The sequence below is a fragment of the Alligator mississippiensis genome, chromosome 1, assembly GCF_030867095.1.
Source record: "Alligator mississippiensis isolate rAllMis1 chromosome 1, rAllMis1, whole genome shotgun sequence".
NCBI classification, from domain to species: domain Eukaryota; kingdom Metazoa; phylum Chordata; order Crocodylia; family Alligatoridae; genus Alligator; species Alligator mississippiensis.
Window position 1 is genome coordinate 101,576,383 of NC_081824.1, and position 26,156 is coordinate 101,602,538.

The 26,156-nt window shown below is 42.1% G+C and overlaps 1 protein-coding gene and 1 pseudogene across 1 annotated transcript; both read left to right on the forward strand.

Annotated features, from left to right (window-relative positions):
• The first annotated feature begins 2,122 nt into the window (after positions 1-2,122).
• Positions 2,123-13,309, forward strand: LOC132249318 (amine sulfotransferase-like; annotated as a pseudogene).
• A 4,545-nt stretch (positions 13,310-17,854) lies between these two features.
• LOC102563079 (amine sulfotransferase) lies at positions 17,855-25,778 on the forward strand. Its single transcript, XM_006258918.4, has 7 exons — positions 17,855-17,946; positions 18,781-18,954; positions 19,457-19,665; positions 20,181-20,307; positions 21,498-21,592; positions 23,275-23,452; positions 25,214-25,778. The coding sequence occupies exons 2-7, from the start codon at positions 18,813-18,815 to the stop codon at positions 25,336-25,338; spliced, it is 876 nt and encodes a 291-aa protein (XP_006258980.1). The 5' UTR covers positions 17,855-17,946; positions 18,781-18,812; the 3' UTR covers positions 25,339-25,778.
• The last annotated feature ends 378 nt before the right edge of the window (positions 25,779-26,156 follow it).

Consider the following 26,156-nt stretch of genomic DNA (forward strand, 5'->3'; position numbering starts at 1 on the left):
ACCAGCATGAGGAGGTCCAGCGCCAGTGCAAGCATGAAGCCAAAGAGGCAGGGCTCAAGCACGAGCTTGCGCTTGAACTACTTCAAAAGCAGCATGAAACCAGAAGCTGGATTAATTCACCTTAGCCAGTGCCAGCAGCACCACCCAAATTGAAAACCCCAACCTTTCCCTGGTTGAAAGATGGGGATGATCCAGAGGTGTTTCTGGGTAATTTTGAAAACCAAACGCATCGCTGGAACTTGGAAGAAGAAGAGTACACGAGATGTATTGCAGGGCAGATAACTGGTACCATATCTGCCATCCTGAACAGCCTACCCTCCAGGTCAGTAAATTACTATAATGCCTTTAAAGAGGCAGTGTTTGAAAGGTGTAGGTTGGGGCCAGATTATTTCTGGAAAAACTTCTGTAATAATGACTCGCTGCCGAGACAATCCTCAAATGAGTTTGCAGCTCAGTTGGAGGATTTATATCTGAAATGGAAGAAGGGAGCCGAAGCTTATACCGTGGAGGAGGTGGTCGTACTCACGATGCTAGAGCAATTCTATTAGAAGTGCCCCAAAGACATTAATCACCTGATCAAAGACGGGAATCCCAAAACTGCCAGGGAGGCTGGTGGCTTTGTTGAGCAGACATTACTAAACCAAGAGGAGCTGAACAGCTGACCTCCCCACTTTGGGAAGGAACAGAAAGGGGGGGAAGGGCCAGGCCCAAAATGGGAAAGGGAGCCACCTTCCGCAGAACGCAAGGCGGCCTCAGATTTGGTTAAGCCAACCAATTTGGAAAAGAGGGGTAACTATAACTGCGGGGAGTCTGGCCACATCAGGCCCAACTGCTCAAAGCTAAGCAACAAACCCAAGCCAGTCAGCCGTGCAACAGCTGTAAGCAGTGAGGAGGAAGACCCAAGCCACTCTAAGGGGCGTACCTGTTGCTATAGATTACAAACCCAGAGGAGGTGATGGCCACCCACCAGACTGAGATAATGGTAAAAGGGGGAACCCTTGTTGGGGAACTGGATGTGGGCCAGTGTATCATTCATCAATGCCAACCATATTTTGCCTGTGGAGGAAATGCCAACCTCGTTTCGTGGCAGAAGAAACCGAGACTTGGGGAGAAGTTAGAGGACATCCCCGAGGATAAAGGTGCACTCCTTACAGGAGCACCAGAACTCCCCGCTGATTGCTTAGCCAGACAAGAGGAGCTCAGTCAGGAGGTTCTAGAGGACCCCAGCTTGGAGGGACTCCAGCAGATGGTTCAGGAGCCAGAGACAAAGTTCACCCCAAAGAAGAGGAAACAGGTGGTCTGGGATGAGGGACTCCTCTATTGGTGGTAGGTACCAAAGAACCATGGGAGCCCCATTGCCATAGTACCTCTTAACTTCAGACAACAATTGCTTTCCATGGCTCATGATTTACCTTGTACTGGTTACATAGGAAGGGAACAGACATGCCAGCGGCTGCAGGCAAACTTTTATTAGCCCAGGATTTCCCAAAATGTGGCAGACTACTGCAGATCTTGTGAAATGGGCCAGCAGATGGGCAAAAGTGGAGACGAGAGAGGCTTCCCTACAGCCCTTCCCTCTTATTGAACAACCCTTCCAAAGAGTGGGGATAGACATTGTGGGCCCACTGAGGCATAAGACTTGTAGAGGGAAGAATTTCATCCTGACTCGAGTGGATTTCACAACTCAGTACCTGGAGGAAATTGCCTTGAGCCCCACCAAGGCACCTGTAATTCATGATGCCCTGACCCAGATCTTCTTTCAGCTGGGTTTCCCCTCTGAAATCCTGACTGATGGTCGGAAACTTCCTGGCTGAGGTGATGAAGTGTCTATGGGAGTGCCGTGGTGTGAAACACATCTAGACCGCAGCCTACCACCCTCAGACAAATGGGTTTGTAGAAAGATTAAGTGGGACCTTGAAAGGTGTGCTAAAGGCCTATGTGAACTCTTAACCCCAGTGACTGGGATGAGAAACTTCCGCATTTGCTCTTTATCTACTGGGAGGTACCCCAGGAGTCCACTGAGTGCTCGCCATTCAAGTTAATGTTCAGAAGGCTAGTTAGGGGTCCTTTCAATTTGGTGAGAGAAGAGTGGGAAGGCAAAATCACTTCTACTAAGACCTCCATGGTAGAGTACATGCTCAGCTTTTGTCAGAAGCTAACTGACATGATGAAGGTGGCACAAGTCTCCCTGGCCGAGGCACAGGAGAAGCAAAGTGTCTGGTATGATGAAAAGGCTCACTTGCATACCTTTGAACGAGGTGAAGTGATCATGGTTTTCCTGCCACTAAAAACAGACAAGCTGCAAGCAGCTTTGGAAGATCCCCATGTCATCCTGGACAGCAGTGGCAATGCGTAGGGGGTGCATGTGCACACCCTGACAGCCCTGGTGTACCCCCTGGCAGGCTGTGCTTGCTGCTTAGGCGATAGGCGAGGTGTCGGGGGGCGGGCAGGCGAGAGCAGATGACCTTCTGATTTTCCTTCCAATCCAAATTTTCTATGATTCTATGATCCCATGATTCTATTTTGGTCACATGTTTATTTATTACTGTAGTGTGACACAGCCCAGGCTCGGGCAGAAAGATTTCAGTTTGGAAGCAGATTTGACTTAGGCCTGTGTCTCTATTTAACTACTGGAGAAAAGTGGCTGTGAGGGAAGGCTTGGGGGCTGAAGGAAGTGCGAAATGGAAACTTCACAACAGAAAGAAGAAAGAAGCCAAACTCAACAGCAACATATACTTTCTAAGCCTGTGCAAGAAATATATCATTCCCAGAGGACTGAACATCCACAATCCTCTGACTGCCACACACAATTCCAAATATGTTTCAAAACTATGAAGGAAAACCTCAGAACAACTTAGAAATCATCTCCTTCACATAACCTGCTCCAAAAGAAATCAACTCAAGAAGGAAATTGACACCTGCTACAACAATTTAAAAGTGATACATTTGGATATCTTCCCAAACATTATACAACGTATACAAAAAGACTACCAAAGATATGTTCCAATATCCATCCAACACAAAAAGAAGAAATGGAACCAATTACTACAGGAACAAGTTTCCCAGCCACAAAACAACCATCGGAGAAACAACACCAACACCTTCCAACCTCGGACTTGATGAAACTGAAGGAACCACTTAACCCTCAAATTTAAAAATTTCTCCATGTGCATGCTTACCAAAGCTGAAAAATATGTCCTCTCTAAAGGCCTTAATTTCTGTCCAGAAAAATACCCAAATAAGATGCTACAATGTGGAGGACTAGAAGAATTTTTCTAACACCTCCATCATAAGGAATATTTCCACAATGAAAATGTGGAAAGCACCAATACAGGCGGGAACACCAGTACACCCCCTGTGAGCACCAGCTGGGGAGCGGGGCTGCCAGCAGTTGTCACCACAATACTTCATCCTGTGACAACATTGATGAAAAGACTAATGCCAAAAAATCGTTAAAAAAAATCAGATTGGACACTTCACAGTGGATGAAATTCAAATTCAACCACTTTATTGACTGCTTCATAGGAAGAATGAACAATGAAATAATCAACAACACGCACCACCACCACAACCTGTCCCTCTCAGAGAGAAGGGCCATTGAATCTCTAAGATCCAACCACCATATAGTAATAAAATCAGCAGATAAAGGAGGAGCTATAGTTATCCTTAACCGTGAAGGCTATATAAAAGAAACCAACAGACAACTCTGACACCACTTACTCTTAAAAACTAGAGGAAGATCCAACTCCCCTTTTTACCTCAAAACTCAAAACCACCAGCACATAATTCCCATTTGAACTACTAGAGAAAAAACTAGAGACCCTGATCACAACACTACTCAATCCAGGGACTTTTTACATGTTTCTTAAAATCCACAAACAAGGGAACCCAAGCAGACTTATTATTCCCAATCATGAAACCCTAACTGAAGAAATATCAGGTTTCATCAAATCCATCCTAAAACCTCTTGTCTCCCAAAGACCGGGTTTTATCCAAGACACAATAGATTTTCTATGAAAACTTAAAAAGATAGACCAGCTTCCCAGCAATGCCCTCCTAGCCACCATGGATGTTACCAGTTTATATACCAACATCCCACACCAGGATGGCATCCAAGCCTTCCTTACTTATCTACAAGAGCAAGATTACAACTCAGATCACAGACCTCAAGATATTGCTCCCAAAATGCATATAGAGTACACAGAACAGAGTACACAAAAGAAGTTTATCCTGTCAGATTGCAACATCACTCAAATAACTATGAGGGCACAAGTAATTTTAGAGCCCATTGGCTCTGTTTCTAAATCAATACTTTAATCCCTCACAATATGAAATAAAATTAATTAAATACAAACTCTGTTGCCCAAAGCACTCACAACATGGATTATTAATCATAATCATCATCAACACCACAAAGCAGTGGGTGGGGAGACAGCTGCCGCTAGGCCCACATCCTGATGAGTGAAGGGGGCAGGGGGAGCTTCAATTTTCCATGATAAAAAAAAGCCCTAAATCAAACACTAAAAATTACAGGTATTTAGAATCTGGGAAGTAAGTGGACATATGGTACAAATCCATAGGAGAAGGGTTTAGATCAGAGCTAGACAGCCCGGCCATGTGTGTGTGTGTGTCTGGTTCTGTGGGTGTCTGTGTATGTGTCTGTGTGTTTGCATGTGCATCTGTGTGTCTGGTTCTGTGGGTGTCTGTGTATGTGTCTGTGTGTTTGCATGTGCATCTGTGTGTCTGGTTCTGTGTGTTTCTGTCTGCATGTGTGTGTCTGGTTCTGTGTGCATCTATGTGTGGGAGTGTGTGTGTATCTTCTGTGCCTGTGTTTGTGCACCTGCGGTTCTGTGTGTGTGCGAGTGCACGTGTGTCTGGTTTCCTGTCTGTGTCTGCGTGTGTCTGGTTAGCTGTGTGTGTTTGCGCATGTGTGTCTGGTTCTCTCTCCTCTCCTATTTTTCTCTCTTTTTCATTCTCTTCTCTTTTTCTCTATTATTTCTTTCTCTTTCCCTCTCTCCCCCCTTTTTCCCTTCTTTCTCTTTTTCTCTTTTTTCACTCTCTCATCACAACATGCTTAACAAAAAAAAAAGGGTACACAACCACAGAGGTAGTATAAAGAGTTTTACTTACTATCACCAGGTTTAGAATTTTTAGAAAACCTGGTATTTACTGTAAAAAAAGTCAAAATTTATTATTATTAACTATATTAATATGCAGTGTGTCCTGCCACGTACTGCGCCCTGGTTTTGTTTTTCTGGCATGCCAGCACTCTGAAACCTTACAAAGTAGACATTACCTTTTTTTTGACACTCCAGCCAAAAATGTTCCTTACCCAGGTTTAGAGTACTCCATTCATTCCATCTCTCCCAATCTTCCTTGAACGTGCTGCTGTCCTGGACAGGTTAGAACACAAGTGGAAGCTACCAAACTGTCTGTCTAATAATTTTATTGTTATTTCATTCAGGCAAGTGCAGGGAAGTTATGTTCTGTATTTGGTTTACATATACAGCTTTTATACCTCTCTTCACATTTCTAAGACTTATAATGTCATATAATCTTTTACTAGGGTTAACTTTTCAGTTCAAAGATAGGAAAAGTTTAAGAGGCAAAGGGTAAATAGAGGCATGAACCTCCAGTCAGGTGTCTCCCCAGTTGGTTGGAAAGTACTATACGAACACTTGCCAGTTTCTAGATCTGAATATCAACATCATTCATTCAGGTGGAAGAAAGGATTTTGCACTTGTGTGTCTGACTATTGGGACAGCCGGAAAGGTAAATGATGTTACTAAAAATTCTTCAGCAGTATTAAATGAGTGTTTTGTCTTATCCCCATTTGTAAATGAGGATAATGGAATAGATCTCATTAACAAAGTATTTTGAGCTCTAATGATGAAGATCGCTACATAAAAGCTTAAAGGTATTTTTTATTATTATAGTTGTTGTTATTTTGAGGGAAATTCATTTGTATTGATTGAGGTTTTTCTCCATCAATGCTCTCAGGTATTGAAATCTAGACCTGAAATAGTTTTCTATGATCAGGCAGAAGGGATGACACCACAGATTAAGGAGTTGAATTATGTAAATAAAAGCCATTTTGACTTGTAAAACACAATGGAGATGGTAATTTGGAATTGCTTCAGGGATTGGCTGTGGTGAGTCTAGGTGTTATATCACGTAGGTCATTTCTCCTGCATGAAATAGGAGTGATGGAGCAGGCAAGAGTAAGGGGAATACGTATCAGTGACATAACAATAATAAAAGGCATGAACAATGTTACAGCTACAACATTCATTTTAATGTAGGTTTGTTCCTCTATCTTTGCATGAGGAATAAGTCATGGTTCTTAGAAAACACTAGACTCTGATAAACTCTGGGAGTAGCCCTGACATGTTGTTTAAATGGATTCTGAGGGAAGTGAGGTAAGCCATTAAATGTTACTGGTGTATAATAAAATACAAATACAATTAAGCCAGTCTTTCCTAGTACAGAAATATATTACACAGAATTTTCCTTGGAGAACTTGTTTTATGTTGTAAGAAAATTTTTGTCTTCAGAGATGACTGCAAATGAAAAATAACATAAGCTGATATTCTTTCTTTAGCTTCTTCAAGAGAAGACTATTTAAGAATGGAGCCTTCAGAAAAATATCTGTTCAAATATAAAGGGATTTATTTCTACCCTGATTATGTTACACCTGAATTAATTGATTCACTGAAGGAGTTTGAAATCTGAGACAGTGATGTATTCCTAGTTACATATCCCAAATCAGGTCAGATTTGTATCATCTTCCTAAAGGTTGAAGAAACTGTTTTTGGTCTGAGGTCTTTATTTATCCCTTCTTTACCATTATAACTATGCATAGGGACAGCTTTTGTCAGAATTTCAACATTGCATTGGAGCAATTATCTTAGGCCACTTTTGAGACTGCAGTTTCTGTTGTGTTTGAAAGTGGTCCCTGGGCATTGTGACTGGTGTAATTTGGATTTTGGGTGTGGACAAGTGATAGGTGAGCCTTTCCCAGCTGGGATAAGTTGCTGCCTTGGTTGCTTAATATATAATAAGCCCTTAACTGGATCTGGCTTTTCATAATATAAAATGAAGCATAGTTTTGAAGTGACTTTGTTTATGATGTGTTTATGAGTTTTAGTTACATTGAAATATAAAAATTAAATTAAATGAATTTAACGAAGTTATTAAAAATGCAAGAAACATACAATAAATGCAAGAAACAAAAATTCATACACATTACATTTTTTCTTAGGAGCTGTGTAGACAGAATATCTTGAGCTTAATTTTTCATGAAGGCCATCTGGATGGAACAGAAGATATTCAAGTAATAGATTGAGTCCCATGGCTGGAGTACAATTTGAATAAACTGGATTATGCCAACTGCCCTTCACCACGTCTCTTTTCCACCCACCTGCCTTACTATTTAGGTCCAAGAGGTCTGAAGAACAGAAGATTAAAAGTAGGTGATGCGATCTCTTAGTTGAAATTAAAATGAATACAGAGAAGTCTAAAGTTAGCAACCTCTCATCTCTAATCTCCTTCAAAAGCCCTTTCCAAGGAGAAAGTCCCCTCTGTGATTATTAGGGGTGTTCAGGTTCCTTGAAGACTCCATTCCTTTCCCTAAGAACTCATTGAAGATGAAGACATGGTCTGGGTGGTGATTCAGCTCATGTGGAAAGGGCTCATAGGTTCATGCTGTCTTCTTCCACTCGGGTGCTTTCCTTTAAGACCTGTTCATGCTTGCTGTGAATAGTGATAGCCTACCATGGTTTTGAAAGGAAGGGTAAGAACTGTTAGAACAATGTCAATTTCTTTTATTGCCCTTGTGGAAGAAAACCCCAGGCCTTAATTTCTGCTGACTTCTTTGAGTTAGTGCGCTATTTGCTAATGATTGCTTTTTCCCCACCTGTTTTGCAATCTGCTCTTTCTCCTGCCCTTTTCCCTTGTTGAGCTGAGTAGACTTATGAGGTCAATAGGTCAAACCACAGTCTATGCTCTCTTGCAGCTTTCTGGTTCAAATCAGTTTTTCTTTGACTTGTTATATCTTGTGTCATGTGACCTGAATTGAAACATATAAAAGGCTTGCTTCAATTGTCTGTTGGGGGGGTGGGGAGGCAGGAGGGGGCATGTGGGACTGCTAAGAGGAAGCTCTGTGCTCTGGGGAGGAAACTCAGTGCTCTCCTCAGCAGCTGCTTGTATAATAAAGGTCTCGGACAACTTTGTGACCAAACAATAGAGTGAAGCCTGTTTCTTCCACAAGAACTGTTAGAACAATGTCAATTTCTTACATTGCCCTTTGGGTCTCCAGCTGAGGCAGGTTTCTGTGGTTTGTTGTCTTCTCTGGCATGCTTGCCAGTTCTACTGTCTTTATTTCTCATAGATGAATGCCCCTGGCATGGGAACCAGGGCTCAGTAACCTCCAGGGTTTTCTGTAATGTATATGAAAGCGTGGTTCCTTTCATCTTGCAGGTTATATATGTTTCCAGGAACCCAAAGGATGTCCTGGTTTCCTTTTTTCATTTTTCCAAGACTGTCATCACCCTTGAGGAAATCCCAGATTTCAATATTTTCATGGAGAGGTTTTTAGCTGGGAAAGGTAACGTATTTTTGCTAAAAGGCCAAGCCTTGGTCCTTGAGCACAATCCAAGTGAACTTTAGATGCATTGGCAACTTGTACAGAAGCTGGAGCTGGTAGGAATGAGGCTCTTCCTCCCTTTCCTACCCTCCCATATACCACATGAGAATCAAAAGCTGCAGTGACTGTAGCAGCAGCCAGAGCTCGGTATCGAACATGTCCTCGTACCAGTAAGGGGCAAGCTGCCTCATTTATTTCAAGTGAATACTTCCCCTGAAACATCATAATGAAGATTTAAATCTATTTCTGGGCCAATGTACTAAGAGAACCAAGTTGAGCCCATGAGGATGATCACTGTACAAAGAAAACACAAACAAGGTTTTCTGTTATTAGAAACACGCCACTAATATGTTATCCCACTAAGCTAAAGCCCTACCTACCTGATAGCGAAAACCCTCAGCTGTCACCTATCCAGCTTCCAAATTTTCTTTTAATCTCTCTTACAACGCAATGATCTTACACATGGAGGCTATGGCACACTGAAAATGTAAGTGCAGATTAAAATCAGTAATAAAATTAGGAGTTCTGTAGTGCTGCTATACTCAATTGCATCTTTAATTCAATATAATTAATCTATTGTTGCTAAAAATGTTGCTGAATAATCCATTTTGCCAGACTGAAAGAGCAAAAATTAAGCCCAAAGTGCTGCCCCTCTTGCCTTATTCCCTGCCCCAAAGAAAAAAAGAACTTTGAAAAAAATAGCCATTGGATTATATCATATTTCTCATTGCACCAAAACAATGAGAAATATTATATAAAAAGTAAAAGCATAATAATGAGCATAGACATTTTGTGCCAAGTGGTATTTACATTCTGGACTGTTACTGATGTACGTAGTAGTCGTTAATTATCATGTCAAACTTAAAGTTGGCAGTCCTCACAAACAGAAGATAGGATAAGGCTTATCCTCCACCATGTGTTTGAGAGAACGTAAACCAGAATCAGGCTGTGCATATAAATAGGAAACGAAAATAAGTTTCTGGGAATAATTCGGGAATTATGCCTCAATATCCATAAACCAGCACATCGGAAAGAAAAGAAAAAGGTAGTGTATGTAAGTGCTTCCACAACCCTGCTCCTGGTGATTTGGAGGGCTAAATATACTGAGAATGTACTTATTCTTTTATGATAGGTCATTTTTTTTTGTTATTCTAATATTTTCTTTCATAAGTGCATAGTAGCTCATGGCTGGATCACGTCAGAGGCTGGTATGACCACAGGGATGAGTTCAGTATCTTCTTCCTGACTTATGAAGAGATGATAAAGGTAAGGACACTATCACTGTAACTAAGAAGACTAGTAAACAGTAGGCCATGCTCTATCTCTCTCTTCACCACAAGTACTTTCTCTGTGTGGAAAGACTCCTCCCAGACTTATGGCCCCATGTACTTTGAAGAGGTGAGTGGTTCAACAGGGCAATGGCTGCTATATTCTAATCGTTGTGTGTGAACAAGCTAAGAACAATGCACATTTAAATAAACACACTCCAACTGCTGCTGCAAGCACTGTTGAAAAGAACTTGAAAAAATCCGAGGAAGAGGGGCATGCCTCCAGCTAAAGATGAAGGCCACCCCCACCCCCTCCCCACATTCAGTACCAGTCTAATCAGGGAGTACAATTACGTTCTGACACCACCCCAACAAGGGGCATTTGGTCTGACCCTGAGCAGAAGGGCAAGACCCTGTAGCCAGGAACCTCCATATTCTTTTCCCAGCAGGACTATCCCGGTCAAAAAAAAACATCCTTGGCTGCCTCCAATACCCAATTCTTCTGAGGAAGGCAACCCACCCCACCCATAAACCCCCTGACACATGTAGCAAATAGGAGAGGGGGGAATGCCTTCTTAGCTCCATGTGGGAACCAGCAAAAGCCCAGAAGTATGGGGAACTCTAAATGCCTTCATATTGCTCTGCAACCCTTTTGAAAGAGCTCCAGATGTATGTGTATCCACATCCAGGTACATTGGTTTCATTGGTACAAGCTTCAGTGAAACTCCTTGATAGATACTTTTCAGTGGGAGTCTAAGTAGCACAACTAAATCATAAGGTGAGATTTTTATAATCACCTTCTACTTAGACGGTCAGGGTTCCTAAGCTTACAGAGACAGGAGAATGACTCCTTGGTCTACTGGTTAGGGCACTAACCTGTAAGAGAAGAGGTCCTTCATTTCAGTTGCTGTTCTGAGAAATAATCCTGTATTTTATTCAATGCCTATTTAATATTAAGTGCATAAGGAACCCTCTGAGCAAGGACTCAGGATTCCCATCGCTGTATCCTAGCCATTAGGTTACTGAAAATTTTTCTCATTTTCTCCTTCTCCCTCTTAGTTAATCCGGAATTCTTACCTGCCCAGTGGCAGTACTTCAAGAGCCTAGCTGATAGTGTTGATGGTTTGAGCACTTTCCTGAAAGGTGGGAGATGTGGGTGGAAACCCACAAGGCTGAGGAGAGCTTCAAACCCTAGTGTGCCACTTTTGCACAAGTGCTATAGCCATTGGATGACTATGCAAAATGGGAGCACTGCACCAAGCACTGCCTGCCATTGGCCATGCTTAAAATCAAGAATATGTTTTACTCAGTTCTTTGAAAGAATGGTTATAGGCAGATAACCACAAAAATTTGAAACAAGGTCACTAAATGGTCCTGTTTGTGAGATGCTGAAACCTTCTAAATATAGCTCTCAGATAGGTTTTGTGATAAAAAGGGCATCAGGGTATAGAATACTAAAATCATAATATATCTGGTCACAAATAATTCTCACACACAAAGACAGACCTTTGGTTTAACATCCTTGTTTAGCTCTAATACTGTCATTTGTTCTAACACTTGATTTCTTTTGTTTTTTACCTTCTTAAATGGAAACACGGTAAACTAAAACAATGCTCTTTGCAGGATCTCAGAGGTGTTGTGCTGAGAATCTGCGACTTCTTGGGCAAGGAGTTGAGTGAAGATGACCTGGACGCTGTAGTGAAGAAAGCTACATTTGAAAACATGAAGAAGGATCCCAGGGCCAACTATGAGACTATGCCAGGTGATCTCCTGGAGAAGGACAAGGGACATTTTCTTCGCAAAGGTAAGGCAGATGTGGCCATATATGATGAAAGATGAATACAAGATGAGGTAAATGTAACTTTCAAGGACCTTGAATAACTGAGAAAGTTCCATGCCCAGGGAACAGAGGACTCTGTTGGGAGTAAGATTTGAGAGTGGGGGGTTTCTCACTGGATAAGAGTGTCTTGGGCACGATATAATGAAGGCTAAAAGAGCAGCAATATTTTGTTCAGTGCAGTGGAAGGTGGCATGACATTGCCCTAATGTATAATTGGTAGTGAGGGACACTGCCTTCCTTTTATGGGGTTAATATGATTCCCAGATATTGGTGAACAAGCACACAAACTTTTACTGGAGAGGAAGAGTGTCACCCCAAACAAAGACAAGGGTTTGTCTATTAGTCATTTGAACTTCAGGGACAGCACTCTAAAAGATAAAAGGGAGGATACCTAAGTTGTGACAAATCAGTCTGGGTTCCCTGCAGGCTCCATGGATGACTTATCTTAGAAAATGTAGCTAGCCAATTATCCAGGGGTTTTGGCTGTAGCTGTGTTGGTCTAAGGACATAGGCAGACAAGGTCCTTTGGGTAAATGTGACATCTTTTATTAGACCAAGTCAGCATTTGGAAAATTGGTCTTTGCAAGCTTTCAGGCACAAAAAAAAACTTGCAAAGAACATTTTTCCAACTATTTAGTTGGTCTAATAAAAAATATCATATTCACCCAAAGGACCTTGTCTGCCTAGTTTTATCCATGAAATTTCACACGCACAACTCTAATTTAAAAATTCTGGGGTTGTCTATACTGGCCAACTCTGCCAAACTTCTGGGAACATACCTCCAAATCTGTAGTGCCATGAAGGGTTATACTTTGAGAAACTGAGATAGCAGGCTCTGAAGGAATGATCCCCTCTAGTAGCCTGTAGTACTTCTGAAGGCCACAGGTTTTATCCAAAATCAAATAGTGTCCGAGCAGCACCCATACATCTGAGAACTAATGTCCCCGTGCCTTTTCTCTTGCCAGGTACTGTTGGAGACTGGAAAAACACAATGACAGTGGCACAGAACGAGAGGTTTGAAGAGGTCTTTAAGGAGAAAATGAAAGACCTGCCTTTCAACTACGTCTGGGATAATGAAGAAGCAATCTAAGTGATTTCCAATTTGTAAGGAGAAAAAGTGGGCTAAGGACAATAAAAAATAGCTTTGTTTCCAATATAAAATGTTTCAATTACAATCTGTGGTTTTGTGCAAATTGAAGATATGGAACCTATTGACACTTACCACCATGGTATCAGAGTTCTAGGATGTCAAAAGATGTTATATAGAAATAGATACATTAAAATCTCAACCCAGACACACAGAATAACTAAGTATAAAACCCAACCAGACTACTAATGCCAGGATGGGATATTTTTAGGGGAGAGAAGTTAGGTGCTAAATGAATTGTAATAAATATGTTTGTAGAATCATAGTTAAAATCTGTTCTTATTTAGACTTGCTTAATCCAGCAAAGCCAATGGAATTTGAGTGCAATTTTGCTCTATTCCTCTTGAAAATATATCAGACAAACTTATCTTGTGATACCAAAGCATATATTAAAATGCCTGTCTTCTGTACTTCTTCATAAGCCTCTAATTCATAATCACTTGATATTAACATCTTATCACCATGGGAAACAGTGGTTTCAGTGCTCAAAATAAGTGTACAGCTGTTGCTACTCCAAAGTGTTCTGAACCTTCTGTGATAAACTCTAGGGTTCAAGGCAGAAAATTCAACAGTTTCATAAGAGGTAATGAAACATCTTGTAAATATATCTTAAAAAGGTTAGCTCTTTTACAGCCAGCTTCTCTTTCATCCTGTAGTTCCTATATCCAATGCCAAAATTCAAGGCACACAGGACCAGAAATGAAAGGGTATTTAAGCACTTATATTAGGCTTTATATCCTCTTGGTTAGGACATTCACTTGGGAGGGAGAATCCTGGCTTCCAGTTTCTGCTTCAAGGACTGTGCTTGTATATGGAACAGTACATAAAATACCACTAGAACAGTTGCTCTATGACCCAATAAATATTCTTAAGGGTATGTGGATTTGATTTCCCTAAGGCTGAAAATGGAATTAAACCTGGATCTCCCACTTCCTACGTGAATACACTCATCATTGCACCAGGGATGTCATACTCATTTGGTCCTACGCACTGGATTCGGACCATGGGGCTCCTTACAGGCAAGACCTGTACCCACTTCCAGCAGCAGGTTGAGTGGTGGTGGCTTTAACACCTGCAATTCCTGGTGCTACTGTTTCAACTCAGGGAGCCATGTAAATTAACATTACCATCAGATATCCTGCTAAAAGCAGACCCAGAAGGGATCCATACCCAGGATTTTGGTGGCAAGGCAAGCTTATACAATTTAGATACTCCAGAGGCTTGGAGGGAGAGGGGGGCTAGAACTGCTGAACAGTGGGCTTTCATCATTGTGATTTTGGACTCGCATGTCTAAATTCCCTTTTTGTACGGGTGAGCGTGGTGAGGAAATCAGGTTGAAATACATTCTGAAATCTGGCCAACTGACAGAAACTCTTTTCACTGCAATTTACTTCAGCATAACACAATGTGCACAAGAAAGAATGCTCATCCTTAGTAAATATCAAAGCTTATATAGCTTATTGCTGACATCTGCAGTTCACCTTGCTTTTCTAGTAATTTCAAATAACCTGACCTTAGTGTTCAGAGAGCTACAACATTGCCCAACAACCTCTGACAAATACTTTTTTTTGGCCATATTTGGATGCTTTGATACTTTCAGGGATGTATTTCAAACAATATAATGGAAAAAGAAGTGTGTCTTGTTCACGATTTTTACCTTGTTTTGGTTAAGAAATGTATCCTAGAAGCATCTTGACAAAAAGCATCAAGAGTTGTTTATATCTATGGTACATGACTGTAAACACCTACAAGTAGATGAAATCTAGCTAAACACATTCTCTTACACAGATCACCTTGTTGGAGCCTGAAACCTCTGATACAAACTGGGAACAATAGCAATTAACTCAGAGTCCCTGTACTCTGGGGCTAGGTACAGACATTCAAAAAGCCTAAGGCAGAAGTGACTGATACGTTTTTCCCTTTACTCTCAGTGCCCTACATTAGTTTGGGAGAGAAGAGAACACGTGTGGGCCTTTTGTTGGCAGGGGGTGGGGGGTGGAGAAGGGAGGCATGCAGGCTGCTTGCACTAGCAGAGGCCAGCAGTTTGGGGGTGCATCTGCACACCTCCCAGCATGCTCTGCTGGCTCCCCAGGCTTCCAAAAACTCCCAGGCACCCCTGATTGGCTTCTGGGTGCAGGGGAGGAGTCCCTGCCCCCCCTGCTCTGTCAGCCACAGGAAATGTAGAGAACCACAGAGAAGCAGGGCTGGAAGGGACCTCCAGAGGTCATGGAGTCCAACCCCCTGCATAAGGCAGGTGTAGCCCTATCCAAACCATCCCATACAAATCCAGACTTTTGACTCTATGTAAGGCTGCCCTTAGCCCTGGCTCAAACCCCTTGGGACCCACACTGGGAGCAGGCTAGCTAGGCAAGCAACAGAAAGCTCTGGCTTCATGTTCTGGCACTGGGGAAGGGGAAGAGGGAGAAGAAGGGGAAGAGGCCTCCTGTGTGTGGGGCTTGGGTCTGGCAGCAGCTGCTCCCTGCCATGGATCCAATGCCCTGGTAACCTTTCTTATCTGCAGCTTCACAGCAAACAGAGGCCACTGGGTAGCAGAGGGTGTCTCTGGCTCACCGAACTGTGATGCTCAGAAGCTGCAGATGCTTTGGGGCTTTGGGGAATCACAGGGGCAGCTACGCAGCCTGAAGCCGAACAAAGAGATGACTGAGAGGGAACTTAATATCAGCTGTGTTTTTATAAGTGTGGCTGCCAGGATCTTGCTAAGGCATCAGTGGTGAGCTACAAAGAAAACACTATACTCCAGTGATTCTCAATCAGGGTCCAGCAGCATCCTGGGGTACCACAAGATCCTTTTAAGGGGTGTTGCAGGGTGCCAACCAATATCAACACTGTTAGGTTGCAAACATATGATTCATAAGATAAACCCAGAGATTTCAAATAGAAATCCTTAGTGTCAAGAACATGTGACCTATTGTGGGCTTTCTGAATTCTTTGCAGCAGAAAAATTGCTCTATCATTTTTCAGTAGTCAAGAAATCAGTGAAAGCTATAAGCTGGCATTTTCTGCGTGGTGCCAGGAGTCTAACGAGGGTTGTCTGGGGTCAAAACTGTACCTAGACTCCTGGTGACACCGGGCAAAGTTTTAATATTGGCCCCTCCTTTGCCAGAGATAATGGTAATGATAATTTTAAAATGACTATTTTTGGCCCCCCTTTCTCTCTGGGCCTCAGGCAGCTGCCCAGTTCACCCATACCTGTGTCCGGCCCTGCCTGGAGTTTAAAAAGATTGAGAACCACAGCTTTAATTACTGTACTTCCCTAAGACAAACCAGGGTTTCTTCACTTTATGTGGGCCCTTTACCTGGGCAGGGGTCTAAGACCAGAATAGACACTTGTGTCCTTCCCTGAATAATTTGATGCACTGTGAACACGTTAGCACTAGTTGTGATCTACTAGAAAGGAAAACCAGTTCTTCCTTAAATCCCCCAAGTTATGACCCCATGGAGGCATATCAGTCTTCCATGGTAAAAATTGAAGCAAGCTTCCGTGCTGTGGCCAACAGATTAGCAAAGGCTTCAGGCCAAGACCCACAGGTTTCAACAGAATCTGTTGCTCAACCATATGTTTCAACAGCGGAGTGCTTTGGTCTTATATAATCAAAGCTGGGTGCAAGATGGTCTTGTTCAGCTTGTCACCATGTGGCCAAGCATTGAAGACTTATTGAGTTGCTCAATGATTGTGCTCAACTTGCTGCCCCTTTAGCTAAGTATTGGTTTTGAATTGTTACCTTTTGTGGTTAGTTATATGAGTTGTTGTACATGTATGGACTCACACACACATACCAGCAAAGGCATAAGACCTGAAGAATGTGCCCAAGGAAGTCCTCTCTCACTCTCCCCACTCCTCCTGGGCAGCATCAGGGACATGGCAGTGTGTGTCATGGAGTACAAGGTGTTCTGAGAATCACTGCTCTCTAGAGCGGCAGTAGAGTTCACTGTTGCTGGTATGGGGGGGAAGGGAGGGGGACTTTCACCCTATTTTTTACCACCAAAGTCCATGTTGAGAGGGCAAAAAAGGCTTATTTTGGCAGGAAAAAATGAGGGTCAGTTCTCCCCCAAAGCAGCAACAAACTCCACTGCTGTTCTACAAAGCATGGGGCACAGGTCCCACTTGCCCACCCCATGTTACATGACTGCATATTGGAACCAGCGCTTTAGAGATAACACACTGTTATGGGTCCCCTACTCAATTACTGAAGAAGTGAGAGCGCCAGGGAGCAACCAGCTGGCTCCAGGTCCCTGGAGGGGCCGGCAGGGGTGGAGAGCCTTTCAGGAAAAATGGTTGCTTGTTCCAAGTGCAGAAGACCATCAGGGCTGTGATTGACAGGCCTGAGGTAGGGGGCCACAGGCTTCAGGCCCATTGCTGAGGCAGGGAGGAATGGGCCCTGGTGGCAAAACAACCATTTTAGTTGTACTAGGGCTTAGGTAGAGGAAATCTGCAACTTTTCTTTGCAGGCATCCTAGGAGAGAGCATTAGAGCTAGTCTCTCAGGCCCAGAGTTTCAAAGGGTGTCTGGGGTATATTTTTCTTTTAGGAGGTGCTTCGGGAAGTAAGTGAAAGAGGTTCACTTAGAAGAAGGTTTTAGATTGCATCAACCAATAGTTCATTAAGGACCAAATGATCAAAGTAATCATCAATCAATTCCATCTCCGCGCCCCCTCCCCCCCCCCCCAATCTTCCTTGAGCGTGCTGCTGTCCTGGACAGGTTAAAACACAAGTGGAAGCTACCAAACTGTCTGTCTAATAATTTAACTGTTGAGTTAATTCATTCAGACAAGTGCAGGAAATTTGAATCATGTTCTGCATTTGGTTTAAATATACCACCTTTTTGAACTCTCTCCACATTTCTAGGTCTTTTCAGTTCACAGATAAGGAAAGATTAAGAGGCAAAGGGTAAATAGAGAGGTTACGTAAATAAAAAGTTGGTTAGAAAGTACTATATAAGCATTTGCCAGTTTCTGGATCTGAGTATCATTCAAGTGGAAAAAAGGATTTTGCATGTGTGTCTGATTATTGGGACAGAGTTGAAAAGGTAAATGATGTTGCTAAAAATGCTTCAGCAGGATTGAATGAGTATTTTGTCTTATCTTCATTTGTAAATGAAGACAGTGATATAGATCCCATATACAAAGTCTTTTGAGTTCTAATGATGAAGATCACTGCATAAAAGCTTTAAAGTATTTTTTATTATTATATTTGTTGTTATTTGGAGAGACGTTTGTATTGATTGAGGTTATTGTCCATCATTGCTCTTGCGTATTGAAATCTGCATCTGAAATATTAACTATAATCAGGCAGAAGGCATTACACAACACAAATTAAGGAGTTGATTTATGTAAATAAAAACCATTTTGACTTATAAAGTATCAATAACATAACAGAGCTAGTAATCTGGAATTGCTTCAGGGATTGGCTGTGGTGAGTCTAAGTGTTATATGTCACATGGGTCATTCCTCCTGTATGAAATATGAGTGACAGGGCAGGCAAAAGTAAGGGCAATACATATCAGTGACAACAATAATAAAAGATGTGAACAACATTCCAGCCACAAAATTAATTTTACTGTAGGTTTCTTATTCTAGCCTTACATGAGGAGTAAGTATGGTTCTTAGAAAAAATTAAACTGAGAGAAGCCCTGATATGTATTGTTTAAATGGATTCTGAGGGAAGAGAGCAAAGCCAGTAAGTGTTGCTGGTGTATAATGCAATATAAACACTAAGCAGCCACTTCTTTCCTAGTAAAGCAATATATTACACAGAATTTCCTCTGAAGAACTTGTTTTATGTATTTATTGTATGGAAATGTTGGTCTTTACAGGTGACTGCAAATGAAACATAACATAAGCTGATATTCTCTTACTTCTAGCTTCTGCATATATAAGAGAAAATTAGTCAAGAATGGAGCATTCAGAAAAATATATGTTCAAATATAAAGGGATTTATTTTTACACTGATTATGTTACACCTGAATCAATTGATTCACTGGAGGAGTTTGAAATCCGAGACAGTGATGTATTCCTAATTACGTATCCCAAATCAGGTCAGATTTGTATCATTTTCCCTAAAGTTTGAACAACCAGTCTTTGGTCTGAGGTCTTTATCCCCTCCTTATCGTAATAACTATGCACAGGGACAGCTTTTGTCAGAATTTCTGCATTGCATTGGAGCAAGTATTTTAGGCCACTTTTGAGACTGCAGTTTCCATTGCATTTGAAAGTGGCCCTGGGGATGAGCTTTAAGCTTTGTGTCTGGTGCAATTTGGATTTGGGGTGTGGACAAGATATGGGTGAGCATGTCCCAGCTGGGATAAGTTGCTGTCTTGGTAGCTTAATATATAACAAACCCTTTACTGGATCTCACTTTTCATAATATGAAATGAAGCATAGTTTTAAAGAGACTGTATTTACAATGTATTTGTGAGTTTTAATTACATTGAAATACAAAATTAAATTAAATTAATTTTAATTAAGTTAGTCAACAAACATACACATATACAATAAATACAACAAACAAAAATTCAGATACATTAATTTCTTTCTTAGGAACTGTGTGGACACAGAATATTTTGAGCTTAATTTTTCATGAAGGCCATCGGGATGAAACAGAAGACATTCACGTAATAGATCGAGTCCCATGGCTGGAGTACAATTTGAACAAATTGGATTATGCCAACCGTCCTTCACCTCGTCTCTTTACCACCCACCTGCCTTACTATTTAGTTCCAAGAGGTCTGAAGAACAAAAGAGTAAAAGTAGGTAATGTGATCTCTTAATTTTAATTGAAATGAATACAGAAAATTCTAAAATTAGCAACCTCTCATCTCCAACCTCCCTCAACAGCCCTTTCCAAGCAAAAAGTCCCCTTCCTGTGAATAGAGGTGTTCAAGTTCCCCCAAGTCTCCATCTCTTTCCCAAAGAACTCATTGAAGATGAAGACATGGTCTGGGTGGTTATTAAACTAACGTGATAGGGTCTCATAGGCTTATGCTGTCTTCTTCTACTCCAGTGCTTTTCTTTAAAATTTAAAATTTGTTCATGCTTGCTGTGCATAGTGCTACCTACCACTGTTTTGAAAGGAAGGGTAAGAACTGTGGAACTATGTCAATTGCTTACATTGCCCATTGGGTCTCCAGCTGAGGGCCGGTTCTGCGGTTTGTGGTCTTGTCCAGTAGGCTTGCCTGTTTCACTGTGGTATGGGGACCAGAGCTCAGTAACAGTAAGGTTTTTCTATAATGTATATGCAAGTGTGGTTCCTTTCATCTTGCAGGTTATTTATGTTGCCAGGAACCCAAAGGATGTGCTGGTGTCCTATTTTCATTTTTCCAAGACTGTCATCACCCCTGACAATCCCCCAGATTTCAGTATTTTCATGGAGAGGTTTTTAGCTGGGGAAGGTAATGTATTTTTCCTAAAATGCCAAGCCTTGTTCCCTGAGCACAATCCAAGTCGACGTTAGATGCATTGATAACCTGTACAGAGCTGGAGCTGGTCAGAATCAGGCTCTTCCTCCTTTTCCTACCCTGCCATATACCACACGAGAGTCAAAAGCTGCAGTGACTGTAGTAGCAGCCAGAGCTTGGTATCAAACATGTCCTCGTACCAATAAAGTACAAGCTGCCTCATTTATCTCAAGTGAATACTTCCCGTGAAACACCATAATGAAGATTTAAATCTTTCTGGGCTAATGTACTAAGATAATCAAGCTGAGCCTATGAGAATGATCACTGTACAAAGAAAACATAAACCTTGTTTTTTACCATTATTAGAAACATGCCACTAATATGTTATCCCAACCAGATAAACCCCTACCCACCTAATAGCTAAAAGCCTCAGCTGTCACCTGTACAGCTTCTGAATTTTCCTTTAATCTCTCTTACAATGCAACAGTCTCACATATGCAGGCTACGGCACACTGAAAATATAAATGCAGATTAAAATCAGTAATAAAATTAGGAGTTCTGCAGTGCTGCTCTACACCTTTGCATCTTTAATTCAATAGGTATCAGCTATTGTTGCTGAAGTTGTTGCTAAATATTTCATTTTCCAAGCGCTATACCCCGCCATGCCCCGCCCCACCCCAAAGAAATAGAACAACATAGAAGAAAATAGCCATTGGATTGTATCATATTTCTCATTACAGCAAAGCAAAGAGAAATAGTATATAAAAAGTAAAAGCATAATAATGAGCATAGGCATTTTGTCCCACGTGGTATTTATATTCTGCGCGGTTACTGATGCATATAGTAAGAGACAAAATAGTCCTTTATTATCCATTAAAGTTAAAGTTGGTAATCCTCACAAGCCTAAAATAGGATTTGCTTCCACCACGTGTTTAAGACAGAATGTAAACCAGAATCGGGCCATGAACATACATAGGAAATGAAAATAAATTTCTGGGAATAATTTGGAAATTATGCCTCGGTATCCACTAAACAACATATAGGAAAGAAAAGGAGACAGTAGTGTATTTAACTGCTTCTACAACCCTGCTTCTGGTGATTGGGAGGGCTAAATATACTGAGAATTTGCTTATTCTTCCGTTAGAGGTCATTCATTTTTTGTTATTCTAATTTTTTTTGGTAAGTGCTTAGTAGCTCATGGCTGGATCATGTCAGAGGCTGGTATGACCACAGGGATGATTTCAATATCCTCTTCCTGACTTATGAAGAGATGAAAAAGGTAAGGTCAGTGACTATCACTGTAGCTAAGCATACCAATAAACAATAGACCACGCTCTGTCTCTCTCCTCACCACGGGCTGTACTTTCTCTGTGTGTAGAGACACCTCCCAGACTTGTGGCCCCATGTACTTTGAAGAGGTGAGTGTTCAACAGCACAGTGGTTGCGGTGTTGTAATCAGTGTGTGTGAACAAGACAGGAACAATGCACATTTATCAAAACCCACTCCAACTGCTGCTGCAAGGATTGCTGAAAATAAAACTCAAGAAATCCAAGGAAGAGGGGCATGCCTTCAGCTAAAGATGAAGGCCAACCCCCTTCTCCTCACAGTCTGTACCAGTCTAATTAGGTAATAAAATTACTTTGGCCCCAAATGTGGCAATTGTCCTTCTGCTCAGAATCAGACCAAGACCCCCTCAGCAGAAACTTCCATGTTCTTGTCCCAGCAGGAGCATCCCAATCAAAATCCCCATCCTTGGCTGCCTCCAACACCCAGTTCTTCTGATGAAGGCATCCTACCCCCAAAAAGCCCCAAAAGACCCCACTGACACGTAGCAATAGGAGGGGGTGAAAATTCCTTCTTAGCCCCATGTGGCAACATGCAAAGCCCAGGAGTATGGGGAACTCTAAATGTCCCCATATTGCTCTGCAACCCTTCTGAAAAGGTTCCAGATGTATGTCTATCCACATCCAGGTACATTGGTTTCATTGTTACAAGGTCTAATGGATTTCAGTGAAACTTCTGGATCAGATACTTTTCAATAGGACTCTTGAGTGGCACAACTGAATCAGAGTGAGATTTTCACTATCACCTTCCATCAGGATTCCACCACAATCACCTTCTACTTAGGCAGTCAGGGTTCCTAAGTCTACAGAAACAGGAGAATGACTCCTTGGTCTAGAGGTTAAGGCACTTGTGTATAAGAGAAGCGGTCCTTTGTTTCAGTCGCTGTTCTGAGAAATAATCCTGTATTTTATTCAATGCCATTTAATATTCAGTGCATAAGGAATCCTCCATAAAGGCTCCCATCACTGTATCCTGGCCACTAGGCTATGGAATTATTCTCCCATTTTCTCCTTCCTCTTAGTGAATCCTGAATTTTTAACAGCAAAGTGGGAGAGAATGAGCAGTACTTCTATAGCCTAGCTGATAGCCTTGATAGTTTGAGCACTTTCCTGGAAGGTGGGAGATGTGGGTGGAAACCCCCAAGGCTGTGGAGGGCTTCAAACTGTGGTCTGCCATTTTTACACAAGTGCTATAGCCATTGGATGAATACGTAAAATTGGGGCACTGCACCAAGCACTGCCTGCCATTGGCCATGCTTTAAAAACAAAAATAAGCTTTACTCAGGTCTTTGAAAGAATCATTATAAGCAGATGACTAAAAAAGCTTGCAACAAAAAGGTCATTAAATGGTCCTGTCTGTGAGATGCTGAAACTTTCTAAATATAACCTGAGATACATTTTGTGATAAAAAAATGGCATCAGAGTATAGAATACTAAAAATCATAACATATCTGGTCACAAATAGTGCCAGCCCTATGATTCTCACACACAAAGACAGACCTTTGCTTTCCCATCCTTATTTAGCTCTTCTACTATCATTTGTTCTATCATATTATTTCTTCTGTTCTTTACATTTTTAAATGGGAAAAGGGTAAATTAAAACAATGCTCTTTGCAGGATCTCAGAGGTGCCGTGTTGAGAATCTGCAACTTCTTGGGCAAGGAGTTGAGTGAAGATGACCTGGACCCTGTGGTGAAGAAAGCTACATTTGAAAATATGAAGAAGGATCCCAGGGCCAACTATGAGACCCGGCCAGGTGTTCCGCTGGAGGAAAAGAAGTGTTTTCTTCGCAAAGGTAAGATGTGGTCAAATATGATGAAAGATGGATACAAGCTGAGGTAAATGTAACTTTCAAGGACCTTGAATCACTGAGAAAGTCTATGCCCAGGGAACAGAGGACTCCGTGGGAGTAAGATTTGAGAGTGGCGGGGAGAGGGTGGGGGGGTTCTCACTGTGTCTTGGGCACAATATCTTCAAGGCTAAAAGAGCAGCAATATTTTGTTCAGTGCAATGGAAGGTGGCATGACATTGCCCTAACGTATGATTGGTAGTGAGGGACACTGCCCTTCCTTTTATGGGGTTGATATGATTCCCAGATGTTATTCAACAAACTTGCAAACTTTTACTGGAGAGCAAGAGTGTCACCACAAACAAAGACAAGGGTTTGCTTCCAGGAATTTGAATCTTAGAGACAGCCCTCCAAAAGATACCAGGGAGGATGCCTGAGCTGTGTGGAGGGACTCTGGCCTCCGAGGTGGACCAAGCAAGATGTTGCCAGAGAATGGGGATCTTCCATGCCCAGGGAACAGAGGACTCTGTGGGAGTAAGATTTGAGAGTGGGGGGTTTCTCACTGGATGATGGTCTCAGGCACAATATCCTGAAGGCTAAAAGCAGCAATGTTTTGTTCAGTTCAGCTGAAGGTGGCATGACCCTGCCCTAACAGTCTGAGTGATGGGGGACACTGCCCTTCCTTTTACAGGGTTGATATGCTTCCTAGATATTGGTGAACAAGCACACAAACCTTTACTGGACAGGAAGAGTGTCACCCCTAAACAAAGACAAGGTCTGGCTTCTAGTAATTTGAACTTCAGGGACAGCCCTGCAAAAGATACAAGAAAGAATGCTTGTGTTGTGCGGGAGTGACTCTGGCCTTGGGAGATAGACCAAGCAAGATGGTGCCAGAGAATGGGGAACTTGGTTGATACAGTGAGACACAGAGAATCTAGACTGAACCAGGAGCTACTCCTCCGCCCTGCATCTCCCCCTGCCCCCCTATGTAGTGTCTGCCCATGCCCCCTCCCTCACCGTGGGAGGTATTGAAACTATGAAATTATATATATAAGCCTTAGTCTGTCTGCCTGTAATGCTCTATTTGCACTCTGACTGGTTGTCTGAAAAAAACAAGCAGTGTTCCAAGAGCGTTTGGGACAGGAGGTGGTGGCTGGACTGCTCCCGTGATGGTGGGGACGGAGAGGACAGAGATGGGGGGGTGGAGGGGTGCGATCCTTGGGGGTGGCAGTGGGTGGAGTGGGCCTGGACCCCAAGCAGCAGAAAGGCAGGGAAGAGGGAGCACCCCTGGGCCCCAGGCCCAGCCCAGCAGAGGGTGGGGAAGAGGGAGGAGCGGGCCTGGGCAAGGAGCACAGGGCTTCATCCCTGCCCACCCCACCCCCCACTCCCTGGAGGCAGCGGCTCCCTGAAGGCTCTGTCCCCGTGCCCTCCTTCCCCCTCCATCTTTTTTGATGGGCAATTGGCTAGTTATTAATCATTATTGATAAGCTTTTATCCATGGAATTTCACACACACAACTCTAATTTAAAAAATCTGGAGTTGTCTATATTGGCCAACTCTGCCAAACTTCTAGAAACAAATCTCCAAATCTGCAGTGCCATGAAGGGTTATAGTTTGAGAAACTGAGATAGCAGGCTCTGAAGGAATGTTTCCCACTAGTAGCGTGTAGTACTTCTGAAGGGCACAGGTTTTATCCAGAATGAAATAGTGTTCCAGCAGCACCCATGCATCTGAGCACTAATGCCCCCTTGCCTTCTCTCCTGCCAGGTACTGTTGGAGACTGGAAAAACACAATGACAGTGGCACAGAACGAGAGGTTTGAAGAGGTTTTAAAGGAGAAAATGAAAGACCTGCCTTTCAACTACATCTGGGATAATGAAGAAGCAATCTAATCTGATATACCATATGCAAGGAGAGAAGTGAGCCAAGGAGAATAACAATATTTTTGTTTCCTATATAAAATGCTTAAATTACAGTGGTTTTGTACAAATTAAAGATACAGATCCTATTGACACTTATAACCATGGTATCAGAGTTCTAGGATGTCAAAAGATGTTACGCAAAAACAGATGCACAAAAACAGATTTCTTACAATTTATTTAGCACCTGGCCTCTCCCCCACTTTTTTTTTTTTGCGCGGGGAGGAAGAGGGCAGGTAGAAATGAATTGTAAGAAATATGTTTCTAGAATCATAGTCAAAGTCTATTCTTATGTAAACTTGCTTAATCTTGCAAAGCCAGTGGAATTTGAATGCCATTTCTTTCCCTGTTGAACATGTATCAAACTTGTCTTGTGATACCAAAAGCCTATATTAAAATGCCAATCTTCTGTACTCCTTCATCAACCTCAGATTCATAATCACTTGATATAAATTTAACATCTTATTACAAATCGTGGTTTCAGTGTTCAAAATAAGTGCAGAGCAGTTGCTACTCCACAGGATTCTGAACGTTCTGTGATAAACTCTAGGGCTCAAGGCAGAAAGTTCAACAACATTTCGTAAAAAGACGTAATGAAAGGTCCTGTAAATATATCTAAAAAATGTTAGCTCCTTTACAGCTAGCTCCTCTTTCATCCTGTAGCTCCTACATCTAATGCCAAAATTCAAGGCACACAGGACCAGAAATGAAAGGGTATTTATTAGGGGTGCACCAGTAGAAATTCTGGGGGCTGATACCAATAGCTGATATTTAAGGAGGCATATCGGCTG

What these genes read in the sequence shown, in the direction of transcription:
- LOC102563079 (XM_006258918.4), top strand. Translation starts at nt 18,813, where the DNA reads ATGGAGCATTCAGAAAAATATATGTTCAAATATAAAGGGATTTATTTT. An exon ending in TGAAGAACAAAAGAGTAAAA is followed by an intron (nt 19,666 to 20,180) that starts GTAGGTAATGTG and finishes TTCATCTTGCAG; the next exon opens with GTTATTTATGTTGCCAGGAA. An exon ending in GAGGTTTTTAGCTGGGGAAG is followed by an intron (nt 20,308 to 21,497) that starts GTAATGTATTTT and finishes TTTTTTGGTAAG; the next exon opens with TGCTTAGTAGCTCATGGCTG.